General features: G+C 36.5%; 1 protein-coding gene across 7 annotated transcripts in view; it reads left to right on the forward strand.

The window, feature by feature from the left end:
* MARK1 (microtubule affinity regulating kinase 1) overlaps positions 1-14,993 on the forward strand; it is a 65,855-nt gene that overhangs the window by 36,794 nt on the left and 14,068 nt on the right. For 4 of the 7 annotated variants that reach the window (XM_064509723.1, XM_064509719.1, XM_064509720.1 and 1 more), the window contains 8 exons: positions 126-196; positions 1,218-1,274; positions 5,176-5,412; positions 5,502-5,621; positions 9,767-9,866; positions 10,424-10,536; positions 11,895-12,069; positions 13,196-13,389. In XM_064509723.1, coding sequence (XP_064365793.1) covers positions 126-196; positions 1,218-1,274; positions 5,176-5,412; positions 5,502-5,621; positions 9,767-9,866; positions 10,424-10,536; positions 11,895-12,069; positions 13,196-13,389 — 1,067 coding nt within the window. The remainder of the gene's footprint in view (positions 1-125; positions 197-1,217; positions 1,275-5,175; positions 5,413-5,501; positions 5,622-9,766; positions 9,867-10,423; positions 10,537-11,894; positions 12,070-13,195; positions 13,390-14,993) is intronic. The other 3 variants (XM_064509724.1, XM_064509721.1, XM_064509722.1) reach the window with 1 other exon arrangement.

A 14,993-nucleotide genomic window follows, 5' to 3' on the forward strand; every position in this document is an offset into this window, starting at 1 on the left:
GGCTGCTTCCATTTCTCTCCTCTTTGAGAACAGGAAGGCTTGTTTTCAAGTAATACTTGCTGTGCTTGACAGTCAGAAATAAAACCTGGACAATAGGACTGATGCTTTATCATTTTCTGGTTCAGGAGAGGTGTTTGACTATCTAGTTGCACATGGAAGAATGAAAGAGAAAGAGGCTCGTGCAAAATTCAGGCAGGTATGAAATTCAAGCTTCCTTTTGTTTCTATTTATGATATTTTGCATAGACTTGAGTATGCATGCACTTCTGCTTTAAAAAAACTCTTCTTGTTGTGATGATATTTTTTAAAGCTGGAGTGGAAAAAAATCCCTGAAGAGAAAAATAAGTTTCCTAAGTATTATCTAAAAATAGTAATGGACTGTTTTATTTTTTTTTTTTATTTTATTTTTTTTTTTTTTAAGTGGATGTTCCTAAGAGCCAGGGGAGGGTTTGTTTGTTTTGTTTTTTGTGACTCACTTTAGGTTTTAATCCTTTTCTGAATATTATAGAATTTAAACAGATGCTCTATCTGGAGATGTTGATATGATTATATGCATATTGCTGTACGATAGATATCACATTGTTCTGTGTGAAACGCATTTTGTAACAGATTTTTATCTCCTTATTACAAACTTTCTCATCTTAATCTTTTTCTTATCCTGCTTCTAACTTTCTGTTTCAGACTTGTATTTTGTTATACATATGTGAAAGGTATATATGAAAATGTTGAGTAAAGTGAATTATTCTATTAGGGATGAGGTATGCTAATAATATTTCGGAGAATAAAGTCTGAAATGGCACATTTGGCTATTGGTTTTGCAAAAACAAAAAACCTATTGTTTCCTTTTAGTGCTTGCTATTGGATGATCTGCATTTAAAATAGATGTTTCTCCTATTTTATAAGTATGTCGAACTATGTAGTTAATAACTATTTTTGCCTTTATAGTCAACTTTTTAATGAGAAAATTACAATGCAGATGTATCAGTGATGTGTTATATATATTTATAACTCATTGTGGAGATAATCAAGTGCCAAAGAAGCACCAATTTTTATGTGTTTAGGGATTTTCCATTTTTAATATTTGAGCTGTAATGAATCTTACATACTCTAAAATAAAGCTCTCCTGAATCATATCAGGAAGCAAAAGTACTAAATGATATGTGCAAACTTATATTGAGAGTCAAGTTAACTATATTACTGATCATCTTGGTGTTTCAGATTGTATCTGCTGTGCAGTACTGTCACCAGAAATGCATAGTTCATCGTGATCTTAAGGTAGGCTGTGACTTTTTTTTATTTTAGTAATTGACAATGTAGACTCAATTTCATGCTGTATACTGCTTATCACCATAGACTCTGAATGCCTGAAATGTGTAAACGAGGGAAATGAGGGATCACTTGCTTGTATTTTATTCTCAAATTTGTGAAGCACAGAAATAGTGTGGTTTGCCTGTTGGAACATGGGAGAGACAAGAATAGAACATTTGTTACTTTCATCCTAGTTTTGGCTTTAAGAAAAACAAATGCTCTCCAGAGAATTATACATGCTGGCATGCAGATACCTACATGCTGAAGCTGCAGAGGTTCAATGATAGCAGTCAGCACTACTTAATTAAAATATTTTCTGTTTTAGAAATGTATAGCAAAATATGTAAAACATTCCATTCTTAATGATTCATAAAAAAATATGTTGGGGTTTTTAATCCATTTTTAACTTATACCTTAGTGATTTATACTTTTAGTGTTTAATTCAGGCATAAAAGAGAAATTGAAGGCAAACAAATTAGACCAAGGTTGTTTTTGTTTGTTTGGTGTTTTTGCTGCTTTCTAGTAATCCTCTCTCTCTAAACATACCAAACCATGTTGCATAGAGTTCTGCAATAGTAGTTGCAGAATAAGTCTTCAGTCTGAAGTTGTCCTTTTGCCAGATGTAGATGTCATGGACTTGAGCACGAAATCCTTGTCCACTTAAAAGGTGGCTTGCACTCTTACTTTGATGTCTATATAGCTGCAAAGAAAACATTGATGTGGATTCTTTTTTACTAGTGTATCTAAATACTTGTGAAAAGCTGAGGACAAGTTCTTCCTTATATTTTTCACCAGCATCTTTTGTCTAACTTTCTCCTAATGCACTGCAGCATGCCCTCAATCTCTTCATTACGAGTCTTTTCCTTATAGCTATTGATCTGTCAGCTTCTGCAGATACATATGGTGCTGGATAAACCATCCTTTTCTTCTTAGTTCTCCCTGCCCCAGGACCGTTTTCATCTGAATTTGGAGGGCTTACTGCATGGCCAGTACTCTTAAAAGAGAATGAAAGGAAGGAAAGGGCTGGATCTCACTGAGAACTTGATTAAAAATTTCCTCCCCATGTTGCATAGTTTGGAGCCTGTGGATATTTTGTCAGCCTCCCTGGGGCTTACTGCAGTCTCTGTTGTCGGACCTTCCAGAAAGGCTGCACCTAGGGACTATTGGCCGAGCTGGCCAAACCTCTTTCCCTGGCTGTCTCTGCCCTATATTTGTTTGTGGGGTAGCATCACTTTATCCTTACTCTGCACTTGCTTGGTCTGCCCAGCTGCGTTACTGGCTTCTAATGCATTACCCCTCTGCACTTATTTAGTATACTGCATCTCACTCTTTTTCAGCACCCATTTAAGCTTCCACCCATCATTCATTTCTCTTGGTTGCATAGTGTGCATATACTTCACTGAATAGCTTGCAGGACTATCCAAAATTGCTCGGCAGCACTCACACAAGTTCCCTTTTACCATCTGCTGCAAGTTCTCTGCTGCTTATCCCCTTCCTTTCTGCAAGACAGGAAGGCTCCCAGATGATTCTTTGTTTGCTTTTCTCTCTCCCTCGGCTCTTGGAGGGAGTTATGCTAGACACATTTGAAACATTCAGTTTTAAGTGAGCCAGGCACTCTAGCCAATGGAAAATGCATTCCCGAAAGTAAGAAGGGCTAAATTTCTGGTTTTGAGGATGTGTTCTCACTTCCTGTCTCCTTTCCAAACACTGTGTGTCATCTCTGTCTCACTTTAAACTCTTCTCATGGAGCTGAAGGGAGGGAAGAGGCAACTACAAAGTTGTCTACATTCACCTCTGCTCTTCCTTTATCTGTGTTATAAGCCTAACCAATTTGCATTATCAGCATCTGAAGGCAGAGGTCTAGCACAGCTCTGGGGATCCGATAAGCCTTTTTGTTTTCAACAACAGGAAAGGTAAATTCCATGAAATGTAAGTTGTTTCAAAGTCAGCTAGGAAGCAGGTCTAGCACAGCTCTGGGGATCCGATAAGCCTTTTTGTTTTCAACAACAGGAAAGGTAAATTCCATGAAATGTAAGTTGTTTCAAAGTCAGCTAGGAAGCAGCATAAGAAAATGTGGAAGTTTATCCAGGCTATAGTGGCAGAAGAAGAGAGAGTGCAAGGCCCACCGCTACTTAAACCGTTTCTGTGATTCTAAACGGTTTGAGTAGAAAGCACCATAATTGATTCCAACGTTTTCATGTACTGTGATGCACATAAAATACTGTACCTTTTGAGTGAGTGTTTATGCTTTTGTTTTTCTGGACATCTAACCAACATAAGCATAGTTTTGGTTATTTGGTGTACAGAAAAGCTGAGGCTTGGTATGCAGAAAAGCTGGGGCTTGGGTATTTTCTTTTAAGTCAGAAACCTAAAAGCGTGGGGTACTTGGGTAATGGAGTACTGTTGAACTAGGAGGATTATTGTAATTGCAGAGCAGCTGCACTAATAGTAATGTTTTGACCGCAAGGAAAATGAAGTCTTTGTGCAATAATGCAGAAGGCTGTCAAATCTGGAAAATATCTCTGTGAGACAGTCTGCAGTTATATCAGCTGGAACAAGCTGAGATTACAGGTCATGAAGTAGGAAAATAAATTATTTTTCAGGATAGTTAGTTTGTATTAAAAAAAGGCTATATTTTACTCCTGACAAAGGTTAAATTGTATTTCCCAGCTGTTGTCTTGATATAATGGTTGTATATTGTTTCTGGTTCTGGTCATTGAATGTAAGTGAAATTATTAAAGACAGACAAAAAAATGAACAAAAGTCACGTTACCCCTGTTATCAAAGTGACCAATGAATTTCAGAATCAGAGAAGCATGCAATAAGAGACTTGTTTTTTTCTCTTTTGACTGGAAGGAAAGCACAGAGTTGTGTATCTGCTTTGAACACATTCAATTCAGTGCAGCATTCAACAATATGTGTGCTTTTTTATTGTAAAACTGATGTTTGGCAGTTGGCTGAATCCTCCATGCTAGCAAATCAGCTGCCTAGACCCAGTCAGAGTCAACATTGCCCAGTTCTGCCTCATGCATTACACAGCATCCTTGCATTTCGAGAAATGCACTTTATTTTTTCCACTAACTTATTAATATTTCTCTAGCCTCACTCTATTTATCTTTTGACCTACCTATGATGATAACAAAATACTGTTCACTGACTGTGCCGGTTCCTCAATACTTGCATCTGTGTATACATGAGATATTGCATTCACATGATGATTGCTGCACAGACATTAATATTTTTATATGTACATTACACTTTTTTTTCATACACGATATTTGAGAGCATATACTTTGGTGGTGTTACTGCTAAAGCAAACTCTAATGATAAGGGGGAGAGGACTTTTTGGCACAAGATGCTAAGATATAGCACACAGCTTGAAGTGTTTCATCTTGTAAACAGAAGAGATCTACTTTTAAAGTCTTAAGTCCCTTCTAACCTCTGCTCTAGCAAAATCTTAGCTGTCTGGGATTAGATTTACACTCCTTAGCATCAGAAATTGCTGACAGGCATGAACTTGTCAGCAGCTGAACCTGTTATTTTGAGATGTCTAGATATTGGTCTGGAGCTGAGCTTTCCAAGTCATTTTGTCTAGAAAAAAAGATTTTGTAGTACATTCACTAGTTAACTTTTGAATCTGTTTAGCTGATTTTAACAGTTCTGTTTTCCTGGGTAAAGATAGTCAATTTTCAGTCTTTGCAATGGATTCAGAGGGATTAGTTCCTTGTATTCTGCAAGAAATATACTGATGATTAACTGCTTCAGAAGAAAAAAGCATTTTTTCATTTATTGATGAGTGATACACTGTAATATATTGATCTGATTCTGATGCATAAATTGTCCTTTTCCTCTTTTATTTTTCTCTTAGGCAGAAAACCTTCTACTTGATGCAGATATGAACATTAAAATTGCAGACTTTGGTTTTAGTAATGAATTTACAGTTGGTAATAAACTGGACACGTTTTGTGGAAGCCCGCCTTATGCTGCTCCTGAACTTTTCCAAGGAAAGAAATACGATGGTCCTGAAGTGGATGTGTGGAGTCTTGGAGTCATTCTGTACACGCTAGTGAGTGGATCGTTGCCATTTGATGGTCAGAATCTAAAGGTATGGTTAAAATAGGAAAGTTTGGCTTTTATTTTCTTTAAATCTTCTATGTCATTAGTAGATTCACCTTTTAAAATTTTATTCTAAAGGAACTGAGAGAGCGAGTACTGAGGGGGAAGTACCGTATTCCGTTCTATATGTCCACAGACTGTGAAAATCTACTTAAGAAGCTACTAGTACTGAATCCAATAAAACGAGGTAGCTTGGAAGTAAGTACTTTCATCTTTAGAAATAGCTTTTTCAGATTAAGAATGAAGCAAATACAGTAACTGCTTAAGATTTGTTAACTTTTCATGATAAGTATTTTATTTCTGTCCTGGGGCTCAAAAGTCTTGGGGAGAAACAAGGAAACATCACAGAAACAGTGCAGTTTGAATATAGAAGGTGTTACAAATGAAAGGCTAGCCTTAATTTCAGCTGACCCAAGTTTGTCAGTTAAGAGCATTTCAAAGTGCAAACAGCTCGCACTTGTTTTCATCAGATATTGGAGCTTATTCAAACATGTGGAAAGCAGAACAAGACTGTAAATACCTTGCGCTTGGAGTTTTTCAGAAAAACAAAAGCAGCAACAGGCAGCACTGTAAACACTTTTGACATAATTTGTGATTTCCAGCATGACTTCTTAAGAAGGATAGATAGAAGAGGAATAACTTTTAACTGTGATAGGAAACAGGTGTGGTTTTTTTGTTTTTTTTTTTTTACCATAATATAGATAAATACTAAGAGCTCTTTGAATGGTGATAGGCTAATAATCATTAGCTATCTCTTTAGTCCTTTCTTTCCCCTTTCTGGCAATTTTTTTCCTGAATAGCTGGAAAATTAACATATATAGTGACTTCAACTGTGTCCATTAGCTAAAATCTGTTCTAAGGATTTCTAGTGAGTTCTGATTTTTTTTTTTTTCTTTGTTACTAAGCCGGGTCTTCTCTTTCAGGGGTGTAGACAGTGTTTTGAGTATTTTAGAGAATCTGTATGCATCATTTGTAAGGTGTCTGAAATGTTTAATATTTTAAGAAGTTGCTTTGTTTAAGTTTGCTGTATTGATATGTACTTGCTGGATAGCTCTGGAGCTGACGTTTAACAAGTATTTTTTTGTACAAAATTCATTCTAAATGTCTCTGTTCTGTTTTTGTGATTCTTTAACAAAGAGTGACTTTTAAAAATAAAGCCTACTTACCATTAGAAATAAAAGTATAGCAGATGATAAATAGAATGGTTTTGGAGATAATACATGCATGAATTAATCACCAGTGACCTTTGTTTCATCTTTCTGTGCATACTTGTGCAGCAAGTGGATGGTGTTCTAGGGAATAAATCCCTTTTAAGCAGCTTTTCACTTGTGGAGTGACTTATGCTTCCTGGCACAGATGCTACCTGTGCAAGAAAGCATGCACTTACTGAGCTCCATCTGCATGCAGTTTCTTTCAAGTTCATACCGTTTTGTGACTTGATATAAATAGCTTTAACTTGAAGAAAAATCTGTGCTGAAAAGAGCAGTTCAGTGGGGTTTTCTGCTTCTGTTGATATTCCTTAATTATATCTATTATTTTCTAGAGGACATAGTGATAAAAGCTGAGTCATTGCAAGATGGTGAAACTTTTTCTTTCTTTTTTTTTCCAGTTTCAGTTGTAGGAAGTAGGTTTTCCTTTTATCAAACTTTTCTCCAGAGTTTCTGCATTTTCTCTTCAAATCTAATTTCGCTTTTGTTCTATATATCATAGTCTTATGCAACTCTCTTAAAATTCTTCCTTGTCCCTGGAGAGATGTTTGATAGCGGGCTCCCTGGAAGTGCGCAGTTGTCCGACTGTACGGAGGAGGGCAAGTAAATGATATGTGGGACAGAGGTCTTGGCAGTTTTGATGATAATGGACATTGGTCTGTGCTCTAATCTGAGGGAGAGAGAGCCGTAACAAATTTTTTTAAAGGAATGTTCCTCGAGTCATATGTTGGTTGAAGTGGAAAGCTACGGAAAGTGGAGTGTCTTGGAAAAAAGTGACTGTTTCTTCTGTCTGAGCACTTTTAAAAGTACATATTGAAGATGGAAATACATATTTATTAGAAGCTTTCTAAAAGCGGCAGGATAATGTTGTCGTAGATGGGGAGGACTTCTGTTTGTGCTTTGTCTTCTAACTATTTGCTGGGTCCCAGCCATGTGCCCGCTCACAGTCACAGTCCCCGTGCGTGTTTTTCCCAGACCATCCGATAAGATGTGTGCCGGGGTGGGAGCGTCGAAGCTGAGCCTGACACAGTGTCAGCACTGTGTGCGTCAGGCTTAGCTGCTCCACTGGTAAGAATCAGGTAGATTTTTGTAATACCAGTTTGCCTAGGCTTTTTCATAGTTGCAGCAGAGAGAAAACATTTTAGAAGCAAGATAGTGTTATAAAACAGTAAATCTTCACAGGAAAAGATGGGGAAAAGTGCAGTAACAGACAACATGGGGAACTGTCTTTGCTGACAGACTTTTGAGTAGTTTTTCCCTTCTCCTCAGTTCTTTGGAAAGCAATGCTGTGTGAAATGCCAGCGGGGCAGGTTTATGCTTACAAAGAATAATGAAGCAAATATTTTTGAGGAAAAACAAGTCTTGAGCTAGGTCAAATTTTTATTAGAAGACTGTGAGAAATTCCATCGGTGATACCTAGTTAGTTGTGATACAATTGGGGTTGATAGTCAGATCTTTAAATATCCTGACCAAGGCTGCTGTTCTGTGATCGGCTGACCAAAAGCCAAGCTGAATTTACACAGATGTAATATTGATACTGAAACTGGATCATTTGTGTCATTTCAAAATGTTTCATTGTAAGAGGCTGTTTTAAATATTGCACAACAACTCAGCATGCCTGTGAGATCATCTGTCTGAAAAACAGCAGATAACGAAGTGTAGATATTTAACAGATGGAAACCTGGAGTAGCTTGCATTGAATTGTAGATCCACATACTTAAGAAAGAGACAAGAAACAAAATGGAAATGATTGGTTTTGTTTCTTAACTCAAAGAGAATCGAGAAAAGAAATTGGGTATTTAAGAGTGTTTCCTGTCATCCAAAAACCCCGTTCTATCTTCACTTTAATTAACAGTATTTTTAAAGGATTGTAAATGCAGACACTCTTTCTGGAGTCGTACCATGTTACTAAAAGGCTACAAATAAATAACCAGAGTCTGTTGTCAAGTGAGTTTGTGCTGTGTGCTAGAATTGCACTATAGCAGTATGTGTCCGTTACCCTTCCTGCCTGCCTCCAAAAACAGATGCCTTTCAAAAATCAATTTTGTGGTAGAATTTTGAATAAATATTTAAGTCTTATTGTCAGCAAAATGTTAACTGGCTCAAGTACAAAGTTTTGTATTGTACTTGTAAGGAAACAGCTATTTAGGTCTGTAATCTGGCAGCAGGACTGCATACAAGGAATTTGGTTATACCAATGGAAAACAGAGTCTTTTGCTGCATACAAGAGAACTTAATTCAGTGTTTGAGAAGCATATTTGGAGCCTGTGGGAAACTTGACTTGCTGGCACTTGTCTCACTCTTCTGTCAGTCTAGTGAGCAATATTAGCATCTGTCCCTCAAGAGGCACATATGCCTGTTTGTTGCTGTAGAAGGAAACTTTTTTAGCTGTTTTAAAAATAAGTGCTTGCGGAGAAGTTGTGGTGGTGCTTAGGGATTCCAGCTGATCAGTCTTGCAGGCATGTAGGAGAGCTAGGCTGCAGCAGAAAGAAATTTTCCAAAGATATAAATGTGAGAGTTTTAAAGTAAATATCTGCATGTCATAGAGAGAATCGAAGGCATTTTCCCCTTCCAGCTGAAGTGTGAACATGTGTGGTTCTCGTGCAAGGAGAAGATCCACAGGAAAAAAATGACCAATTGGGATCAAGGTCTAGATAATAGATAACATAGGCACACTTCTGAAATAGTTCTTCAGTTTCTAAACATTTTTTTTGTTATTATTTGAAAGAATTATTTATTTTATTAGAATTTATACTGTGGTAGCATCTAAGGATCTTAAGATTAGGGCATGAGTGTGTCAGACACTCAGCAGGACAGGATTAAGAGGCCGGTGGAAGGGCACAAAATGAGAGAATTGTTTTTGAGAAGTGCTCTTTTTTTCTCTGAGTAGTTTTTTGATATTTTTAGCTGGTTGCTTGTAAAGGATAAATGGATAGTAGGGAGAATTAATGGAAGCAAAAAAAATGAAAGATAAAAGGAGGAACTAGAAAAAGATGAGGAGGAAAAGGAGAGAGGGAAGGAACAACATTCCACATTAATAAGAATATTAAGTTGTTTTATGTCCCAGACCACCCAGCACTGATTTAATCACGTAGGTAAATGGCATATTGAACTAAGACTCATTTGTTTGCTTAGCAAATTATGAAGGATCGGTGGATGAATGTTGGCCATGAAGAAGAAGAATTAAAGCCATATACTGAGCCTGAACCTGATTTTAATGACACCAAGAGAATAGGTAAGACAAGAATGTTGCATCTGATGTACATAGCCAATTTTATCTTGCAAGTCAAACAAAACTTTTTTTTTATAGAAACTGAGATACAAGCTTACCATACAAGTAAAATGTTTTCTTTTTATTTAAATGAGAAATTACATTACAAAGCCCTCATTATCGCTGCTGTTGTGACTTCACTGAGCTGATGTGACTGTAAGCGCAGCAAAGGACAACTAAAATTAGAGCATTGAGTGGGCAGAAGGAAACATTTTATTATGAGGGTAACAATTTTTATGTGCCTTGGACAGAGAAAGATACTGTATTGGCCCTGTAGCTATTCATAGTTTGTTTGCCAGTGTTTTATTTGTTTACTGAATTACATGTAATAGATGTTGAGAGTTTTCAAGAGGATAACAACAATGAAAACAGGGAGTTGCTGTTTAGCTTTGCACAGCAAAGATGATGCTAATTAATTTGAATTCCAGTTATCTTTTACGTTTTAAGTCTTTCAGTGTTCTTAAATTGTCAGTAAATCCTGAATACTTTTTCTGCTAATATATCTAACTCTTTATTTTTAGACATAATGGTCACTATGGGATTTGCAAGAGAGGAAATTCATGAATCTTTAGTAAACCAAAAGTATGATGAGGTTATGGCTACTTACCTGCTTCTAGGTAGAAAACCACCTGAAGTAAGTGCTACCTAATTTACATCTGCTGATCTGGCTGGGTTGAATATTCTGCATATTTCTTTTATGAACTGTTTTGTAAAATTAAAAAAAACCCATAATTTGGAATTGATAATTTAGTTATGTCTTTCCCTTTTTTATCTTTTTGGATATCTTGTTAGTTCCCATATGAAGGAATAGATTGGATATAGTATTTTGACATTTGCTGGCAAATATGTTGAACTGCTTATTAAAAAAGCTAGCTCTTAATCTAAAATGGCTAGACTTCCAAGTGCTGAGTCTTTTTCCTGTCATGTGTCATGTATATTTACAGTTAAAATCTGGAATAGTTAAAAATTTGACTAGAGCAATTATTCTTCCAAATAGTAAGCTGTGACATCCTTTCTTGCTTTCTCATTCATGAACACATCCTTTCTCACTCATATACTATAGTATATTATAGTACAGTATTTTATTATATATTTAATAATTGCATTGTAATCATTGGTGAATTTGTGATAGAAAGTCTTTCAACTGTTTTGGAACTAGAGGGATCTGCAGATTTTTCAGGACTATGGGGATTTTCAAGAAATCAAGCCAAGACTGCCTTTTTGAAGGAGTTTTATTTTCCTGCTGCTTCATGGGTCTTTCTTCATTTCTGAGATAGTGTAGTTCTGATATGAGCATCCTTCAGTGCATTTTCCCACAACATCTCTGAACCAGAATTCCCATGTGATTGCACAGTGTGGAGGGAATCTGGCTGAAATGATTTTTGACTCAAACTGCTTGGAAGAGGAAGTTTGGCTTTTACACTCCTTTTACTTGCAATGTCTACTTCTTATCCTATAACTGTAAAACCAATGGCTGAGTTGCATATCTTCTGAAAACATGTTGAAGGCGGTAAAGAATCCTTGGATCATTAGTACTTGCTTTTCTAGCCTCTCTGACTTGTGTTTCCAGGCTAATCTGATGCATCTTGAAATTGTTCTGATGCTAGAAATGCTCTTTTAAGCTGAAAAAAATAGAGGTGGAGGGAGGACCCATTCTTTGGGTTGAGTTTTGAAATAACAGTTTTACTTACTGTCAAGTATTCCTCCAATTTTATTTTGAGCACTCATTTAACTTTTTCTCTTAGCTTTAGGTGTGTATTTTTAAAGCCTACACAGATGTAGTTTGAGAACATGATTATGGGGCTATTTGTTTTTACAGTCTAACATGGGCAATAATAAAGTGAAAAAAGTCAGCTTGAAGAAAATTGAACTCTGAATACAATTTTAAATAATAAAAAAAAGCTTTTGGTTGAAATTCTTCCCTATATTATGCCATAAAAGTACCAGGAACATTGAATTTTGTTTAGGCTTTCAAAAATGTTTTTCTTGTAGTTTGAAGGAAGCGAGTCCTTGTCCAGCAGCAACCTGAGTCAAAGGTCTCGTCCTAGCAGTGACCTCAACAACAGTTCCGTGCAGTCTCCAGCTCACTTGAAGGTCCAGCGGAGTATATCAACTAATCAGAAGCAACGGAGGTTCAGTGATCATGGTGGGGATGACATTCCAACAAGTAAAGTAACATACACAATTTAAGTCTGAACGTGCAGTGTTTTGTGAACCTGGCTGGTCCACCGCTCTGTGCATTTGTTGTGTATCTCTTCATGCTCTGCTGTGGTGCTTTTATCTGTGTGAATGCTTCTATGGTAAACACGGACCAATTTAATATACGGTATCAATTTTTTGGACTTGTTATGTGGTTGACCTAACGAAATAATGGCTTTACAATGTTCCCTGCTTAGGGGGTAATGGTAGAATCCTGGTCTGAATAGACTCAAAGGCTGCAAACCTTTGTGTTTATAAGTATATTTAGAGTTGGGACCAAACAGTTGCTTTCATGGAGACAACGGTTTTACCAAGTGTTCAGGAAGCATTTGCAGGTGAAAGTGGCTACATCAAAAAGAAGTACATATTTAAAAAAAAAGAAAGATTTTTTTTTTTCTCAAAAAGAGCTATTTAGAAATCTTTTAAATTTTGCCCCCCTCTCTGCCTAGATTCCCATTCTTTCTATTTTTTTCTGAGTACTCCTCTCCCTCTGTGTTACTATGTTTTCTCTGCCCTCCCACAAAAAGGTAACCAGTACTGTGGAGCACATCATTAGCTGATAAACTTTTACTTTTTTACTTCAAGGGAATGTAAACTTCTACTAATGGAGGATTTGCCCCAAAGCATTTTGAAAAAGATGAGAGAGGGAAGAATTGTCTTTTTCCAAGTATCAACATACTTTAAGCACAGCAATTTTAGTATTTTAGGGAAAAGGTCTTTCCTGGTACACTGAGGAGAAGATTTTAGGCAAAAAGTACCAAAACAAAGAAAAAAATCAAAAAGTTTCCTCTAATTGCTGTCTTTTCTTAACACAAATTGTATTGGTTTAAAATGAGAATTAAAATGCTACTGTAAGTTTTACATATCGATATGAAATGGAAACTAATTCTGAACTGCAAATTAGTAGTAAAGAGAGACTGAGTGAAAAACAGAATGTCACTGCTCAATTTAATAGGTTAGCATGTGTGCTGAGTTTGTGGTGGTAGTCGTGCAGATGCTTTTTTTGTACTCAGGAAATTATACTTAGAGTATTTTGACCAAGGAAAATGCAGTGGTTATTTTTAGGTAGTATTAATACTGTTTTTACTTGACAGTTGGGCCATCAATTCCTCCTGCTGTGTCGTACACAAAAAGGGCTCAGGCAAATAGCGTGGAAAGTGAACAGAAAGAGGACTGGGACAAAGATGTATCACGCAAACTTAGCAGCACTACAGTGGGATCCAAAGGAGAGATGGCTGCAAGTCCACTTGTGGGTCCAGAAAGAAAGAAGTCAACTACAGTTCCAAGTGTGAGTGTGTGTGTGTGTGTTTAGTTTGTTATATTTATTTTTCCATATTTAAACAAAATCTGCTGCATAAGGTTACTATAGACATAATGGTTACTGAATAAGCCACTAAGGCTATTTCTGGTAACTTTTACTGGCAGACAGAAATAGGCTACAGCAAATATATTTTAAAATAAATCTTTCCCTTCTGCCCAGTGTTACTTTTTCTAACACTAACCTAACTGTGAGCACAAGATTATCTGCACTCAGGAAAACTGAAGATCTATTGAGACAAATGGTGGATATTTAGAGAAAGAACATGAGGACAGAGGCAATATAGAGTGCTCTTTCCCTGGTTTGCCAATGCTTGTGTATCCAGAAGGAAGCCAGGGGACTTCCTGAATTGAAGACTTCATCTGAGTGATCCTTTGTAATATACCTCACAAACTTATTCTCTATTAATTTGTCTGTCTAGCTTTTTGAAACCACTTGTATTTTGGGCTTCCATGACAAGCTGCAGAGTTCACAGGATAGCCACAAGCCACGCAAGCGGTGGGGGCACAACCCACTTTGTGTCTTTAAATTTGCCTGGTGTTGGTATGAGTTACAACCTCGTCCTTGTGTTAGGAAATGATTAATTTGCAAATTCTTCTATTACCACATATTTCATAGTTTTGTAAATCTCTGTCATGTTACTGCCTCAGACAACTTTTTTCCAAGTAGAAGAGTCTGTCTCTTCTTATGTGGAAGTCTTCTACTTTGACCAGTGGAATTTCACGTGTGGTAGTATCAGCGTTCAGGACACACAATGGAAAAATCCTGTGTGCTATTTGAGCAGAAGTGTGTACTACCTAGGAGCATAAGTTTACGAATCACTTTTTTTCCATGTGATGTGCATGAATCATAATTTAGAGTAAGATACAAGTATACTTTTTGCTATTTAAGAGACAAATTATGTTAAATACTGCAGTAAAAGATGGCAGGTATTTTTGTAAGGAGAGAGCAGGAATTTTCATTGTCTTCTGGGATTCTGAATGCTGTTTCCCGTCTTGGATTCTGAGAAGACAACACACATTTCTACTAGAATTCTCCTTAAAAAAGAAATGCTGAAGTTCATTTAACTCTTTAAGATTCTACAGGCTGTATCTGCAGTACATGCAGAGATTCTCTAAACATATTTTTTCACATTTCTTTAAAATGTTTTTTCCCACAAAGGAATTTGAAAATCATGGCAGTGTGGTTGCATGCAGAGACTTAGTCTTGTAAGATGAGATTTCATATCTAAGCTTTCCCAAAAGTATATTGCCCCAAAGCTGGTTACAGTGATGTATGTTATAAGCTGATGGTATGTTGAAAGCACTTCTCTGCTTTGTGATAACTAATGAAATGGAGCATCTTTGCCATGAAGAGTGAGAAATTGATTTACTTGCTAATAGCGACTTCAGTGTTTGTACATTGCAAATCTGTTACTATTTTAGTGACTGTGAAAGGCTTTGTGATGAGCACAATTAAGATGTAGTGGCATCTGATATTGCCACTGTAGTTACAGTTGAGCAAATTATACAAAAAAACATGAATTTATTTTTCTTTAAAACTCACTGAAAATTAACATCTGGCTAATGCAGAGA

This window comes from Dromaius novaehollandiae, chromosome 3 (assembly GCF_036370855.1).
Source record: "Dromaius novaehollandiae isolate bDroNov1 chromosome 3, bDroNov1.hap1, whole genome shotgun sequence".
In the NCBI taxonomy this organism is placed as follows: domain Eukaryota; kingdom Metazoa; phylum Chordata; class Aves; order Casuariiformes; family Dromaiidae; genus Dromaius; species Dromaius novaehollandiae.